At 47.5% G+C, this 14077-nt stretch overlaps 1 protein-coding gene across 1 annotated transcript in view; it reads left to right on the forward strand.

The window, feature by feature from the left end:
- The window catches only part of PDIA5 (protein disulfide isomerase family A member 5), a 97032-nt gene that overhangs the window by 45205 nt on the left and 37750 nt on the right, over window positions 1-14077 (forward strand). Inside the window, exons 8-10 of the mRNA XM_089666468.1 lie at window positions 356-423; window positions 10111-10202; window positions 11917-11988. Of these exons, the coding sequence (XP_089522594.1) occupies window positions 356-423; window positions 10111-10202; window positions 11917-11988 (232 nt within the window). The remainder of the gene's footprint in view (window positions 1-355; window positions 424-10110; window positions 10203-11916; window positions 11989-14077) is intronic.

Raw genomic sequence — 14077 nt, forward strand, 5'->3', positions numbered from 1 at the left:
CGTGTCCATGTCCTTGTAGGCCCATACGTGTCCATGTCCTTGTAGGCCCATAAGTGTCCATGTCCTTGTAGGCCCATAAGTGTCCATGTCCTTGTAGGCCCATACGTGTCCATGTCCTTGTAGGCCCATACGTGTCCATGTCCTTGTAGGCCCATACGTGTCCATGTCCTTGTAGGCCCATACGTGTCCATGTCTTTGTAGGCCCATACGTGCCCAGCGTTCCTGTGTATATATCCCGCACTGGGGGGCAGGAGCTCTTTGTATGGCCTTATGCAGGGGTCCCACCACCACTCCACTTTGTATGCGCATTTCTTTCTTTATGGGTGGATAACCGTTTTTTTTGTCTCCTCCACAGGGTGCAGCGTCTGTAAGAGGATGATGCCGGCATACCAGCAGGCCGCCACCGAACTGAAGGGCCCCTATGTGAGTAACGTATGGCTGTCTCTTCACCGCTTACCTTTGGCCTCCACAGTGCGGGTCAGACCATTGCAGGCGAATTTCCGTGTGAGGGAGACTCCGCGACAGCGTACAGCCGCCATTGCATCGAATTCCTGTCCACACTGTATATACAGCTTCAAGGGTGCAATTGGTTTGAATCCTTCACTGTCAGCCATTTTTTGGGGGGCGTGGTTTTTTTTTTTTTGGTTTTTTTTTGCACACCTTTAAAAAATAATTTGCATAAACACAGAACTAGAACACAGGTGTCAAACACAAGGCCCGCGGGCCGAATCCGGCCCTCCAGGTCATTTCATGTGGCCCTTGCACCTCTCCTGCAGGTACCCCCTTGTCTCCGCCCCCACCTTGTCTCAGCAGAGAGGAGAATAAAACTCCTCTGCCAAATCCTGCACCTCAGTGCAGCTGCAGCACCCCCTCATCTCTGCCCCCCCTGGTCTCAGCATTCAGCAGACTCTGGTAACTGACTCCACTCCTCCTCTGGTCCTCCTCCAGACTCTGCACTTTCCGTTTCCCAGCTCTGTCCCCAAAGGAGGTGCACGGTGATGTTAGGGACGGTGTGGGATTCTTGACATCTTATGTAATGGGGGGGGGGGGGCTGCTCTGGACGTCTAGTCTTACAGATACAACCGGCCCTTGAGGGCAACCATAATGCTGATAGGGCCCGCTATGAAATGGAGTTTGACACCCCTGGCCTAGAAAACTATCGTTGGTGTCAGTGAGAGGAATAGTGCCCCATCATTGGTGTCAGTGGGAGGAATAGTGCCCCATCATTGGTGTCAGTGGGAGGAATAGTTCCCCATTGTTGGTATCAGTGGGAGGAATAGTGCCCCATCATTGGTGTCAGTGGGAGGAATAGTGCCCCATCATTGGTGTCAGTGGGAGGAATAGCGCCCCATCATTGGTGACAGTGGGAGGAATAGTGCCCCATCATTGGTGTCAGTGGGAGGAATAGTTCCCCATTAATGGTATCAGTGGGAGGAATAGTGCCCCATCATTGGTGTCAGTGGGAGGAATATTGCTCTATCATTGGTGTCAGTGGGAGGAATAGTGCCCCATCATTGGTGTCAGTGGAGGAATAGTGCCCCATCATTGGTGTCAGTGGGAGGAATAGTGCTCCATCATTGGTATCAGTGGGAGGAATAGTGCCCCATCATTGGTGTCAGTGGGAGGAATAGTGCCCCATCATTGGTGTCAGTGGGAGGAATAGTTCCCCATTAATGGTATCAGTGGGAGGAATAGTGCCCCATCATTGGTGTCAGTGGGAGGAATATTGCTCTATCATTGGTGTCAGTGGGAGGAATAGTGTCCCATCATTGGTGTCAGTGGGAGGAATAGTGTCCCATCGTTGGTATCAGTGGGAGGAATAGTGTCCCATCATTGGTATCAGTGGGAGGAATAGTGCCCCATCATTGGTGTCAGTGGGAGGAATAGTGCCCCATCATTGGTGTCAGTGAGAGGAATAGTGCCCCATCATTGGTATCAGTGGGAGGAATAGTGCCCCATCATTGGTGTCAGTGGGAGGAATAGTGCCCCATCATTAGTGTCAGTGAGAGGAATAGTGCCCCATCATTGGTGTCAGTGGGAGGAATAGTGCCCCATCATTGGTGTCAGTGGGAGGAATAGTGCCCCATCATTGGTGTCAGTGGGAGAAATATTGCTCTATCATTGGTGTCAGTGGGAGGAATAGTGTCCCATCATTTGTGTCAGTGGGAGGAATAGTGCTCCATCATTGGTGTCAGTGGGAGGAATAGTGCCCCATCATTGGTGTCAGTGGGAGAAATAGTGCCCCATCATTGGTATCAGTGGGAGGAATAGTGCCCCATCATTGGTGTCAGTGGGAGGAATAGTGCCCCATCATTGGTGTCAGTGGGAAAAATAGTGCCCCATCATTGGTATCAGTGGGAGGAATAGTGCCCCATCATTGGTGTCAGTGGGAGGAATAGTACCCCATCATTGGTATCAGTGGGAGGAATAGTGCCCCATCATTGGTGTCAGTGGGAGGAATAGTACCCCATCATTGGTGTCAGTGGGAGGAATAGTGCTCCATCATTGGTGTCAGTGGGAGGAATAGTGCCCCATCATTGGTATCCGTGGGAGGAATAGTGCCCCATCGTTGGTGTCAGTGGGAGGAATAGTGCCCCATCGTTGGTGTCAGTGGGAGGAATAGTGTCCCATCGTTGGTGTCAGTGGGAGGAATAGTGCCCCATCGTTGGTGTCAGTGGGAGGAATAGTGACCCATCGTTGGTGTCAGTGGGAGGAATAGTGCCCCATAACTGGTGTCAGTGGGAGGAATAGTGCCCCATCATTGGTGTCAGTGGGGGAATAGTGCTCCATCATTGGTGTCAGTGGGAGGAATAGTGACCCATCATTGGTGTCAGTGGGAGGAATAGTGACCCATCATTGGTGTCAGTGGGAGGAATAGTGACCCATCATTGGTGTCAGTGGGGGGAATAGTGCCCCATCATTGGTGTCAGTGGGAGGAATAGTGCCCCATCATTGGTGTCAGTGGGAGGAATAGTGCCCCATCATTGGTGTCAGTGGGAGGAATAGTGTCCCATCATTGGTGTCAGTGGGAGGAATAGTGCCCCATTGTTGGTGTCAGTGGGAGGAATAGTGCCCCATCGTTGGTGTCAGTGGGAGAAATAGTGCCCCATCATTGGTATCAGTGGGAGGAATAGTGCCCCATCATTGGTGTCAGTGGGAGGAATAGTGCCCCATCATTGGTGTCAGTGGGAAAAATAGTGCCCCATCATTGGTATCAGTGGGAGGAATAGTGCCCCATCATTGGTGTCAGTGGGAGGAATAGTACCCCATCATTGGTATCAGTGGGAGGAATAGTGCCCCATCATTGGTGTCAGTGGGAGGAATAGTACCCCATCATTGGTGTCAGTGGGAGGAATAGTGCTCCATCATTGGTGTCAGTGGGAGGAATAGTGCCCCATCATTGGTATCCGTGGGAGGAATAGTGCCCCATCGTTGGTGTCAGTGGGAGGAATAGTGCCCCATCGTTGGTGTCAGTGGGAGGAATAGTGTCCCATCGTTGGTGTCAGTGGGAGGAATAGTGCCCCATCGTTGGTGTCAGTGGGAGGAATAGTGACCCATCGTTGGTGTCAGTGGGAGGAATAGTGCCCCATAACTGGTGTCAGTGGGAGGAATAGTGCCCCATCATTGGTGTCAGTGGGGGAATAGTGCTCCATCATTGGTGTCAGTGGGAGGAATAGTGACCCATCATTGGTGTCAGTGGGAGGAATAGTGACCCATCATTGGTGTCAGTGGGAGGAATAGTGACCCATCATTGGTGTCAGTGGGGGGAATAGTGCCCCATCATTGGTGTCAGTGGGAGGAATAGTGCCCCATCATTGGTGTCAGTGGGAGGAATAGTGCCCCATCATTGGTGTCAGTGGGAGGAATAGTGTCCCATCATTGGTGTCAGTGGGAGGAATAGTGCCCCATTGTTGGGGTCAGTTTTCCTGCGTTTGTGGTTTTTCGCATTATTTTATTTTTTTTTTTACCAAGAAAACAAATTTGGGGGGGGGGTTCAAAAAAATTTCCAAAAACGTGGGTTTGCGGCAGTTTTTAGCATTAGAGAATTTTTACAGCTAAAAAACTCCTCTAGAAGCCCACTAGTTCTGGGGTTTTTTTTCCATCCAAAAAAACGTTGATTCCAGTCTGTGTGTGTATGGACACCGAGGATAACATGCTGGGGGGGTTTAGTGGCTGTAAAAAAAAAAATGTAAAAAGCCAAAAACAGCCGCTGTAAAAACGCCTCGTGTGCATGACGACAAAAAAAAAAATACAATATGGATGAATTCCGCGCAACACGACTTCCCCCTCCAGCTGATAGTGCAACTTTTTTTTCTTTTTCTTTTTTTTTTTTTTTTACTGAGATAAAATGTAGCCCACTATTTACAATGTGCCTTTACACACAGGCGTGTAAAGAAGCGCCGCGCATTCTTCAGTTAAAAAAAAAAAAGGGGAAAAAAAAAAAATCTGCATTTTTGGTCAGTAATTTACTCTGCTTTTGCGAAATTGCGTGCAAATACACACAAATATGTGATTACGAGCGGAAAAATGAATGATTTTTCCCTAAGAATAATAATAATACGAACATAAATACGCGCAAAACATGCGTGAAATTTACGCCCAAAAAAGCAGACGCTCAGACATCCGTACCGTGCACAGGAGGCCTGCATTTTTGGTCAGTAATTTACGCGGCATTCGCGAAATTGCGTGCAGAAATATGAATGAATTTTCCCTAAGAATAATAATAATACGAACATAAATACGTAGAAAACATGCGTGAAATTTACGCCCAAAAAAAGCAAACGCTCAAACATCCGTACCGTGCGCACGAGGCCTTAGATGAGCTAGAAAAAGCTCAGTACAACTTTTTTTTTTTTTTTTTTTTTTCTGCGGTAAAATGTAGCCCATTATTTGGGCATTTTGGGCGGTAATTTACTCTGCTTTTGTGAAATTGTGTGCAAATACACACAAATATGTGCATACGAGCGGAAACATGAATTACCGTATTTGCCGGCGTATAAGACGACCCCCCTACTTTTCCTGCTAAAATGTAGTGTTTGGGCTATACTCGCCGTATAAGACTACCCCTCTTCCAATGCACACCAGTGGGAGGAATAATGCCCCATCATTGGTGTCAGTGGGAGGAATAATGCCCCATCATTGGTGTCAGTGGGAGGAATAGTGCCCCATCATTGGTGTCAGTGGGAGGAATAGTGCCCCATCATTGGTGTCAGTGGGAGGAATAATGCCCCATCATTGGTGTCAGTGGGAGGAATAATGCCCCATCATTGGTGTCAGTGGGAGGAATAGTGCCCCATCATTGGTGTCAGTGGGAGGAATAGTGCCCCATCATTGGTGTCAGTGGGAGGAATAGTGCCCCATCATTGGTGTCAGTGGGAGGAATAGTGCCCCATCATTGATGTCAGTGGGAGGAATAATGCCCCATCATTGGTGTCAGTGGGAGGAATAGTGCCCCATCATTGGTGTCAGTGGGAGGAATAGTGCCCCATCATTGGTATCAGTGGGGGGAATAGGTGCCCCATCATTGGTATCAGTGGGAGGAATAGTGCCCCATCATTGGTATCAGTGGGGGGTGGAATAGTGCCCCATCATTGGTATTAGTGGGGGGTGGAATAGTGCCCCATCGTTGGTGTCAGTGGGGGGGGGGAATAGTGCCCCATCATTGGTGTCAGTGGGGGGGAGGAATAGTGCCCCATCGTTGGTGTCAGTGGGGGGTGGAATAGTGCCCCATCATTGGTATCAGTGGGGGGTGGAATAGTGCCCCATCATTGGTATCAGTGGGGGGTGGAATAGTGCCCCATCATTGGTATCAGTGGGGGGTGGAATAGTGCCCCATCGTTGGTGTCAGTGGGAGGAATAGTGCCCCATCATTGGTATCAGTGGGGGGTGGAATAGTGCCCCATCGTTGGTGTCAGTGGGAGGAATAGTGCCCCATCGTTGGTATCAGTGGTGCCCCATCATTGGTATCAGTGACACCAATGATGGGGCACTATTCCTCCCACTGACACTTGCTGACCCTGTTCTCGTATGGTGCTGCTGCAGCCAGCATATGTGGTTGCAGCAGCACCTCTACACAGAACACTTACCTGCTGCTCCAGCACTCAATTTTCGCGGGGCCGCTCGGCTCCGCCCCCTCGCCGGTGATTGGCCGCCTGTGTGCCTTTCCTGAGCTACAGTTCTGGCGGCCAATCACCGGTGAGGAGGCGGAGCCGAGCAGCCGCACGAACATCCAGTGGCCGAACTGAAGGAGACGCCGCGCTTCCTGGACCGGATCGTCGTGGGACTGGATCCAGGTAAGAGACATCAGCCCCTGCAAACCCCTGTACTTAATGCCGCAGCCCCCCAAACATGTGTACCGGCGTATAAGACGACCCCCGACTTTTGAGAAGATTTTCAAGGGTCAAAAAGTCGTCTTATACGCCGGCAAATACGGTAATTTTTCCCTAAGAATATAATGTGCGCGCAAGACATGCGTGAAATTTACGCCCAAAAAAGCAGACGCTCGAACATCCGTACCGTGCGCAGGAGGCCTTAGATACATAAATGTTGGATGAATTCCTCGCGACGCGACTTCCTCCTCCAGCCGACGTTCTCATTTATATTGTAGGAAGATCTGTCACCTGATTGGTTGGGGTTGTATCATTTTGTATCGTTTTTTTTAATCTTTTATCATTTTGTTCTTTTTATCTCAACACAAACGTTTGCAGCCGTTTTGTCTTCGCATCTTTTATTTTTTTTCTGGGTAATAAATTTCCGCAGCAGAAAACGCGATTGGATCTGACGTGAGCGATCCGTATTCCTGCAGACAGGGGAGGGAATTCGGGGGGCTCCATGGGGCTTCACGGGGCCCCTCGCTCTCGCAGTATTAGAAAAGTAACCCGATTATCTGGCGGGGTTGACGGACGCGTCAGTCTTGGAGACGTCTTTATACATCAAAGTCGCTCGCCGGATCGCGATAAGCCGTATCGTCGCGGCGCGGATTCCCGTTCTGCCGCCTCCGCGCATAAATTATAATATATTGAGGCAGAAAACGGCTGAAGATAAATGATTCACCTGAGACGATCGTAGGAAGGGAAACGACTTAAACCATCAAACATCATCTGTGACAATCGGTCTGGACAGGACAGGAAGCCTGGTGTGCGCTGGAGAATCTCTTCCCCTCGGGGGCCACAATTTCATCTCCAGCGCCGTTCGCGCGGATCACCTGCTGATCGACGTAGAGCCGCGGTGTCTGTAGACCAGCCTTGTGACGGCCCCGGGGCCCCTCCGCAGATCCTGATTCTGTGTGATGGGGCGGAGCGGGGAGTGTGAACCGTCCCTTTCGGCAAATCAACGGGGAACAAATTGTGGGATGATGTGACGGGTCACCGGCTGCATGGAGGCAGCAGATTCGGAGGTTTCACCACAACTTTCCACTTTTGACATTTTATTTGTTCTCCTCCTTGCAGAAGTTTAATCTGCTTATATTTCCCCTTCCATGCCCCGCCCTGCCCCGCCCCGCCTATCCCCATCCCACCTTGCCTTGCCCTGCCCCGCTCCGCCTCGCCCCATCCCACCTCGCCTTGCCCTGCCCCGCCCTGTCCCACCTTGCCTTACCCTGCCCTGCCTTGCCCCATCCCACCTCGCCTTGCCCTGCCCCGCCTCTCCCTGCCCCGCCTCTCCCTGCCCCGTCCCACCTCGCCTTGCCCTGCCCCACTCCACCTCGCCCCGCCCCACTTTGCCTCCCCCTGCCCTGCCTCGCCTCACCCCACCCTGCCCCACCTTTCCAATTTCATGCCATACCTTATTTTAAACCTAGTAACCTCACAACTGGGTTTCTGTGCTTCTCTATTCAATGCAGGCAGATCATGGCTGGGAGGGTTCGGCTATGTGCTTGCCCATAGCTTCCTAAAAACCCGTCAGTCCTGTTGCAAGCAGTGGGAGGAGTCCTGCAAATATTAGAATGCCTTGATGGGTGGGTGTCAGGAGGAGTTGGGCGTTCCTAGGTAGGGTCTATTTGCATGCAGCCCACCCACATGTGATGCTGAGCCTCCATGATTGCAAGAACTGAAGTCCACTGAAAGGGGCGGGGCCAGGGACAGAGGCTGGGGAAGAAAGCACTAGATGATGCTGGGCGTCCTCCAGCCAGGAAATGAGGCGGAGCTCTATGTGACTTGCTGTAGCTTCTAATGCACATTGTGAGAAGCATCAGATATATGCTGCTAAATGAGTGTTATAGAGGAAGAAGAAAAATGTGTAAGATGGTTTATTACTAAAGGATTGCGTAGCTTAAATATTACGTATTTTTGATGCTGATACTTAATAATAATAATAATAATAATAATAAAATATTTATATAATATATTATTACATTTGGTGTTGTTATGGTTAATATTATTACTATGTATTATTATTAATAATAATTAAAATAATAAATATTAATAATAAAAATAGAGCTAATATTATAGTAGCAGTAATACTATTAACAATATTGTGTAGCTTAAATATGTATTTTTGATGCTGATAATAATAATACAAAAATTTTATATACTGTTATTACATTTGGTGTTATGGTTAATATTATTACTATGTATTATTAATAATAAAAAAAAATATTATTAATAATAATAAAAATAGCAGTCATATTATAATTATAGTAGCAGTAATACTATTCACAATATTGTGTAGCTTAAATATGTATTTTTGATGCTGATACTTAATAATAATATTTATAATAATAATAAAAACATGTATATACTGTATTATTACATTTGGTGTTCTGGTTAATATTATTACTATGTATTAGGCTACGTTCACACTAGCCTTGTGTGCAGGCGGCAGAGAGGCGTTTGGGAAGCGTTTTTACCGCTTCCCAAACGCCTCTGCCAATTCTGCACATTACAGCACATGGTGCTGTTCTAACGGGAGCGTTTGCGTCGCGGCAAAACGGACGCCTCTGGACGAGTCAGGAGGCTTTGAAGCCTCCTATTCTCGTCTATGGTGCCGCTCCGCAAACGCCCGGCCGGCGTTTGCGGTGCGGTTGCGACGCGGTTGCGGGGCGTTTGCGGAGCGGTAACACCACTCAAACTGCATTATAGGCGTTTGTGGGGCGTTATTAACGCTCGGCAAACGCCTAGCAACCGCCGCTAAACCGCGCATGCAGCGTTTGCGGAGCGTTTGCCGAGCGTTAAAAAACGCTCTGCAAACGCCGGACCAACGCTTGCCAAACGCTATAGGGGCGTTTGGCAAGCGTTGGCAAAACAGCCTAGTGTGAACGAGCCCTTAATAATAATAAAAATAAATTAATAATAATAATAAAAATAGTAGTAATATAATTATAGCAGCAATAATACTATTAACAATATTGTGTAGCTTAAATAATATGTATTTTTGATGCTGATACTTAATAATAATAAAATATTTATATACTGTATTATTACATTTGGTGTTATGGTTATTATTATTATTAATAATAAAAATAGTAATATAATTATAGTAGCAGTAATACTATTAACAATACCAAATATAATATAATAATTATAACAACAGTAATAATAATATATTTGGTACTGCGAATAGTATTACTGCTACTATAATTATAATATTACTACTATCTTTATTAATAAAATTAATAATAATAATAATTTTGATTACGGTAGCAGTAATACTATTAACAATAAGAAGATTATATTTAGCATTGCTATTATTGATGACAATAAAATATAAATTTTTTATTATTATTATTATTATTATTATTAATAATAATAATAATAATAATAATAATAATATAAAAAGTTTTACTATATAAATATTAGTAATAATAATAATCTAGTAGTAGTAATATTTCATAATATTAATATTTCACAACAACAATACCAATTATTATTATTATTATTATTTATATAGTAATACTTTTTATATTATTATTATTTATATAGTAATACTTTTTATATTTATTATCATTATTATTATTTATGTAGTAGTAATAAAAACACGAATAATTAAAATACCGAATATAATGTTGTTTGTTACTATATTAAACGTATCACATTTTTGGGATTGACATTTAGGGGGCCAGTCCATTCCCGCCTCTTTCCTTTGTGTTGAGTCTCTTTGTTCTTCTCCCTGCAGGTCCTGGCGGGGATGAACGTTCACCCTCCAGAGTTTGAGCGACTGAAGGAAGAATATAGTGTGAAGGGTTACCCCACCATCCTCTACTTCGAGTGAGTATTTCGGATGTTCCCGCTTCTGCTCCTCATTGTCTCGGCTGCACTTGTCACTCCTCGTTCAGCTTCCCATTTAAAACTGAAATCCACTTAAAAATGATTTTTTTTAAAAAAAACCTCACCCCCATAGCAGCTGGTGACATATTATCTATAATTCAGTTTTGGGGTGAGTTAGAGTCAAATAAAATTGCCCGTTAATAGAAAAGAATAAAAAAATCCTTTTTAATTTTTTTTTTTTACAACATTCACTTCCAATCTGGAACTGTCCCCTGGAGTACTTATCTTCTACCACTAGATGTCCCCAGTCTGAAGGCTAGCATCAATCAAGGCGGCTTCCTCTGAGCCAAGGCTTGTGATTGGACAGTGAAAAGAAAAGCACGGGCACCTCCTTTAGTTTATTTCTTTGCTGTCCAATGGGTCACCGGCAGCAAAAAAATAAGCAGAAGAGGGTTTTAAAGCAGAACTCCAGCCAAAAAAAAAGAGAAGAAAATGAATAGCCCATTAAAAGATAAAATCAAACCAGCAGCAGTAGTCGCCTTCAACTGAGTTTTTCCCTCACAGTACCTTTTTCTGTCACTAGATGTCCTCAGTCTAATGGCCAATCATCCCGGACGAGCCCCCAGTTTTGACTGGACAGTGAAAGGAGAAGCAGCAAAATGATAATGAGCTCAACTTTGTCTCACTCTGTTGCTTCTTGTCAGCACATGAACTGATTGGCTCCTTTTTGCTGCTTTTTCCTTCCACACCCCCGCCCCACTGTACAGAGATCGCAACAAGCAATATTCACCTGCGGTCTTGAGATTTCCCCCGCAGTGCTTTTCTCTGCCACTAGATGTCCTCTTTCTGATGGCCAGCATCATTTACCCCACTTCCTCTGAGCCCAGCTCATCCCGGACGAGCCCCCAATCTTTGACTGGATAGCAAAAGGAGAAGCGGCAGACTGAGGAAACTCATCTCTCTATCGTTCTGCTTTCTCCTCCATGGCCAGCATCGTTTACCCCACTTCCTCTGATCCCAGCTCATCCTGGGCGAGCACCCAATCTTTGACTGGATAGCAAAAGGAGAAGCGGCAGACTGAGAAACTCATCTCTCTATCGTTCTGCTCTCTCCTCCATGGCCAGCATCATTTACCCCACTTCCTCTGATCCCAGCTCATCCCGGACGAGCCCCCAGTCTTTGACTGGATAGCAAAAGGAGAAGCGGCAGACTGAGGAACTCATCTCTCTATCGTTCTGCTCTCTCCTCCATGGCCAGCATCATTTACCCCACTTCCTCTGATCCCAGCTCATCCCGGACGAGCCCCCAATCTTTGACTGGATAGTGAAAGGAGAAGCGGCAGACTGAGGAACTCATCTCTCTATCGTTCTGCTTTCTCCTCCATGGCCAGCATCATTTACCCCACTTCCTCTGATCCCAGCTCATCCCGGACGAGCCCCCAATCTTTGACTGGATAGCGAAAGGAGAAGCGGCAGACTGAGGAACTCCTCTCTCTATCGTTTTGCTTTCTCCTCCTATCCGCGTGCTTCTTGTCAGCCCATGGGCACTGTATCCCCTCCGTTTAGCTCTTTGTGCTGCTTCTCCCTCCCCCGGTCTGAGCTCTGCTGTACAGGGACCACATTCAAGTACTTTTACCTGCCTGTAGCTCAGCTTTAGAATCGGACTGAAAATATATATATTTTTTTTGACTAATCGTCTGTGTCTCTCTCTCTAGGAAAGGGAAATATATGTTCAACTTTGAGAAGTACGGAGCCACCGCCAAGGACATCGCTGACTGGTTGAAAAAGTGAGTCCTTTATCGCCGCTCCCGAGCGCTGAGACATACAGAGGGTATTGATTGATCGGCCGCCGCCGTTCATTGCGTCCTGCCCGGCAGGAAGGTTAGCGGGGTGTAAAAACGAAGAACCGTCTGTAGCTTCATCTGCCGCGTCCAAAACGTGTCACAGAGAGGAGCGCCGCGAATATATGGGAAATGCGTATTCTGTCACTACGTTTATAAATGTTGCGGTTTTCAATTGGTTTATTGGGGTTATGGCTGAAGACATCCGCAGTAACCAAAAGTATCTTTTTTTTTTTTTTCTCCTGCCGGCGGCCGGCTTTCGCTTAAAAGAAGTCCGAGCGACCCACCACCCCCTCCCCAAACCCCCCACCCCCGCTGCTCACCGGCGTTTCTCGCGTTCTCGATAAACGATCTGATGGTGTGGCCGGCTGGCCGGATGGGAGACACTATGGTCTCTGATCGCCTCTATGACGTTGGTGGACTGGAGCGACGTCATAACGTCACATCTGGTTCGGGGGCAGATGTAAACAATTCTTTGTCTTTTTTTTAAAGCAAAAGATCACATTTTTTTTTTCTTCTGTCGGCTGCCGGCTTTCGATTAAAAGTGGTCCGAGCGGCTCATTAGCCACCGGATCGCCCAATAACCCACCACCCCCTGACCCCCAACCTCCTCACCAAACCCCCCGCAGATCGCCGGCATTTCTCAGCGAGCTCGATAAACGATCCGATGGTGCGGCCAGATGGGAGACTCTATGGTCTCTGATCGCTTCTATGGCGTTGGTGGACTGGAGCGACGTCATGACGTCACATCTGGTTCCGGGGCGGATGTAAGCAATTATTTTTCTTTTCTTTTAAAACAAAAGATCACTTTTTTTTCTGTTGGCGGCCGGCTTTCGCTTAAAAGTGGTCAGAGCGGCTCCTTAGCCACTGGACCACCCGATAACCCACCACCCCCTGACCCTCAACCCCCTCCCCAAACCACCCGCCCCCGCTGCTCACCGACATTTCTTGGCATGCTCGAGAAACGATCTGATGGTGTGGCCAGATGGGAGACTCTACGGTCTCTGATGGCCTCTACGGTGTTGGTGGACTGAAGCAACGTCATGACGTCACATCTGGTTCGGGGGCGGATGTAAATAATTCTTTTTCTTTTTTTTAAAACAAAAGATCACTTTTTTTTTTCTGTTGGTGGCCGGCTTTCGCTTAAAAGTGGTTCGAGTGGCTCGTTAGCCACTGGATCGCCTGATAACCCACCACCCCCTGACCCCCTCCGCAAACCCCCCACCCCTGCTGCTCGGCAGCAAAAGATCACTTTTTTTTTCAATTACTTTTTTTTAACTTTTTCTTTTTTTTTCTGCCGGCGGCCAGCTTTCGCTTGAAAGTGGTCCAAGCGGCTCATTAGCCACTGCATCACCTGATAACCCCCCCACCCCCGCTGTTCGCCGGTGTTTTTCGGGTGCGGCTGGCTGGCCGGATGGGAGACTCTACGGTCTCTGATCTCCTCTGGTGTTGGTGGACTGGAGTGACGTCATGACGTCACATCTGGTTCGGGGGCAAATGTAAAAATTTTTTCTTTTTTTTATTTAAAGCAAAAGATCACTTTTTTTTTTTTTCTTTTTTCTGCCGACGGCCAGCTTTCGCTTGAAAGTGGTCCAAGTGGCTCATTAGCCACTGCATCGCCCGATAACCCACCACCCCTGACCCCCAACCCCCTCCCCAAACCCCCCACCCCTGCTGTTCGCCAGCGTTTTTCAGCGTGCTTGAGAAACGCTCGGACGGTGCGGCCGGCTGGTCACAGAGGCGAGGGGAGATTCTACAGCCTCTGATCGCCTCTATGGCGGTGCACTGGAGCGACGTCATGACGTCACATCCGGTTTGGGGGCTTATGCAAACATTTTTTTCTCTTTTTCTTTAAAGCAAGAGATCTGTGCAGATCTAGTAAAGAATGCTTCCAGGTTCTTACTAGGTAGAGGAGATCAGCAAAACAGTTGTTCGCTGGTCTCCCTCCCCTCTACCTGGTGACAGTCCCAGGTCCGCAGGTGGCCAGTAAACATGGCGGGGTTGGAGGACCTTGGATGTACCTGGGTTGGGTGAA

Source organism: Staurois parvus, unplaced genomic scaffold (genome assembly GCF_062004578.1).
Source record: "Staurois parvus isolate SC_StPar_1 unplaced genomic scaffold, SC_StPar_1.0 ptg002725l, whole genome shotgun sequence".
Classification (NCBI taxonomy): Eukaryota; Metazoa; Chordata; class Amphibia; order Anura; family Ranidae; genus Staurois; species Staurois parvus.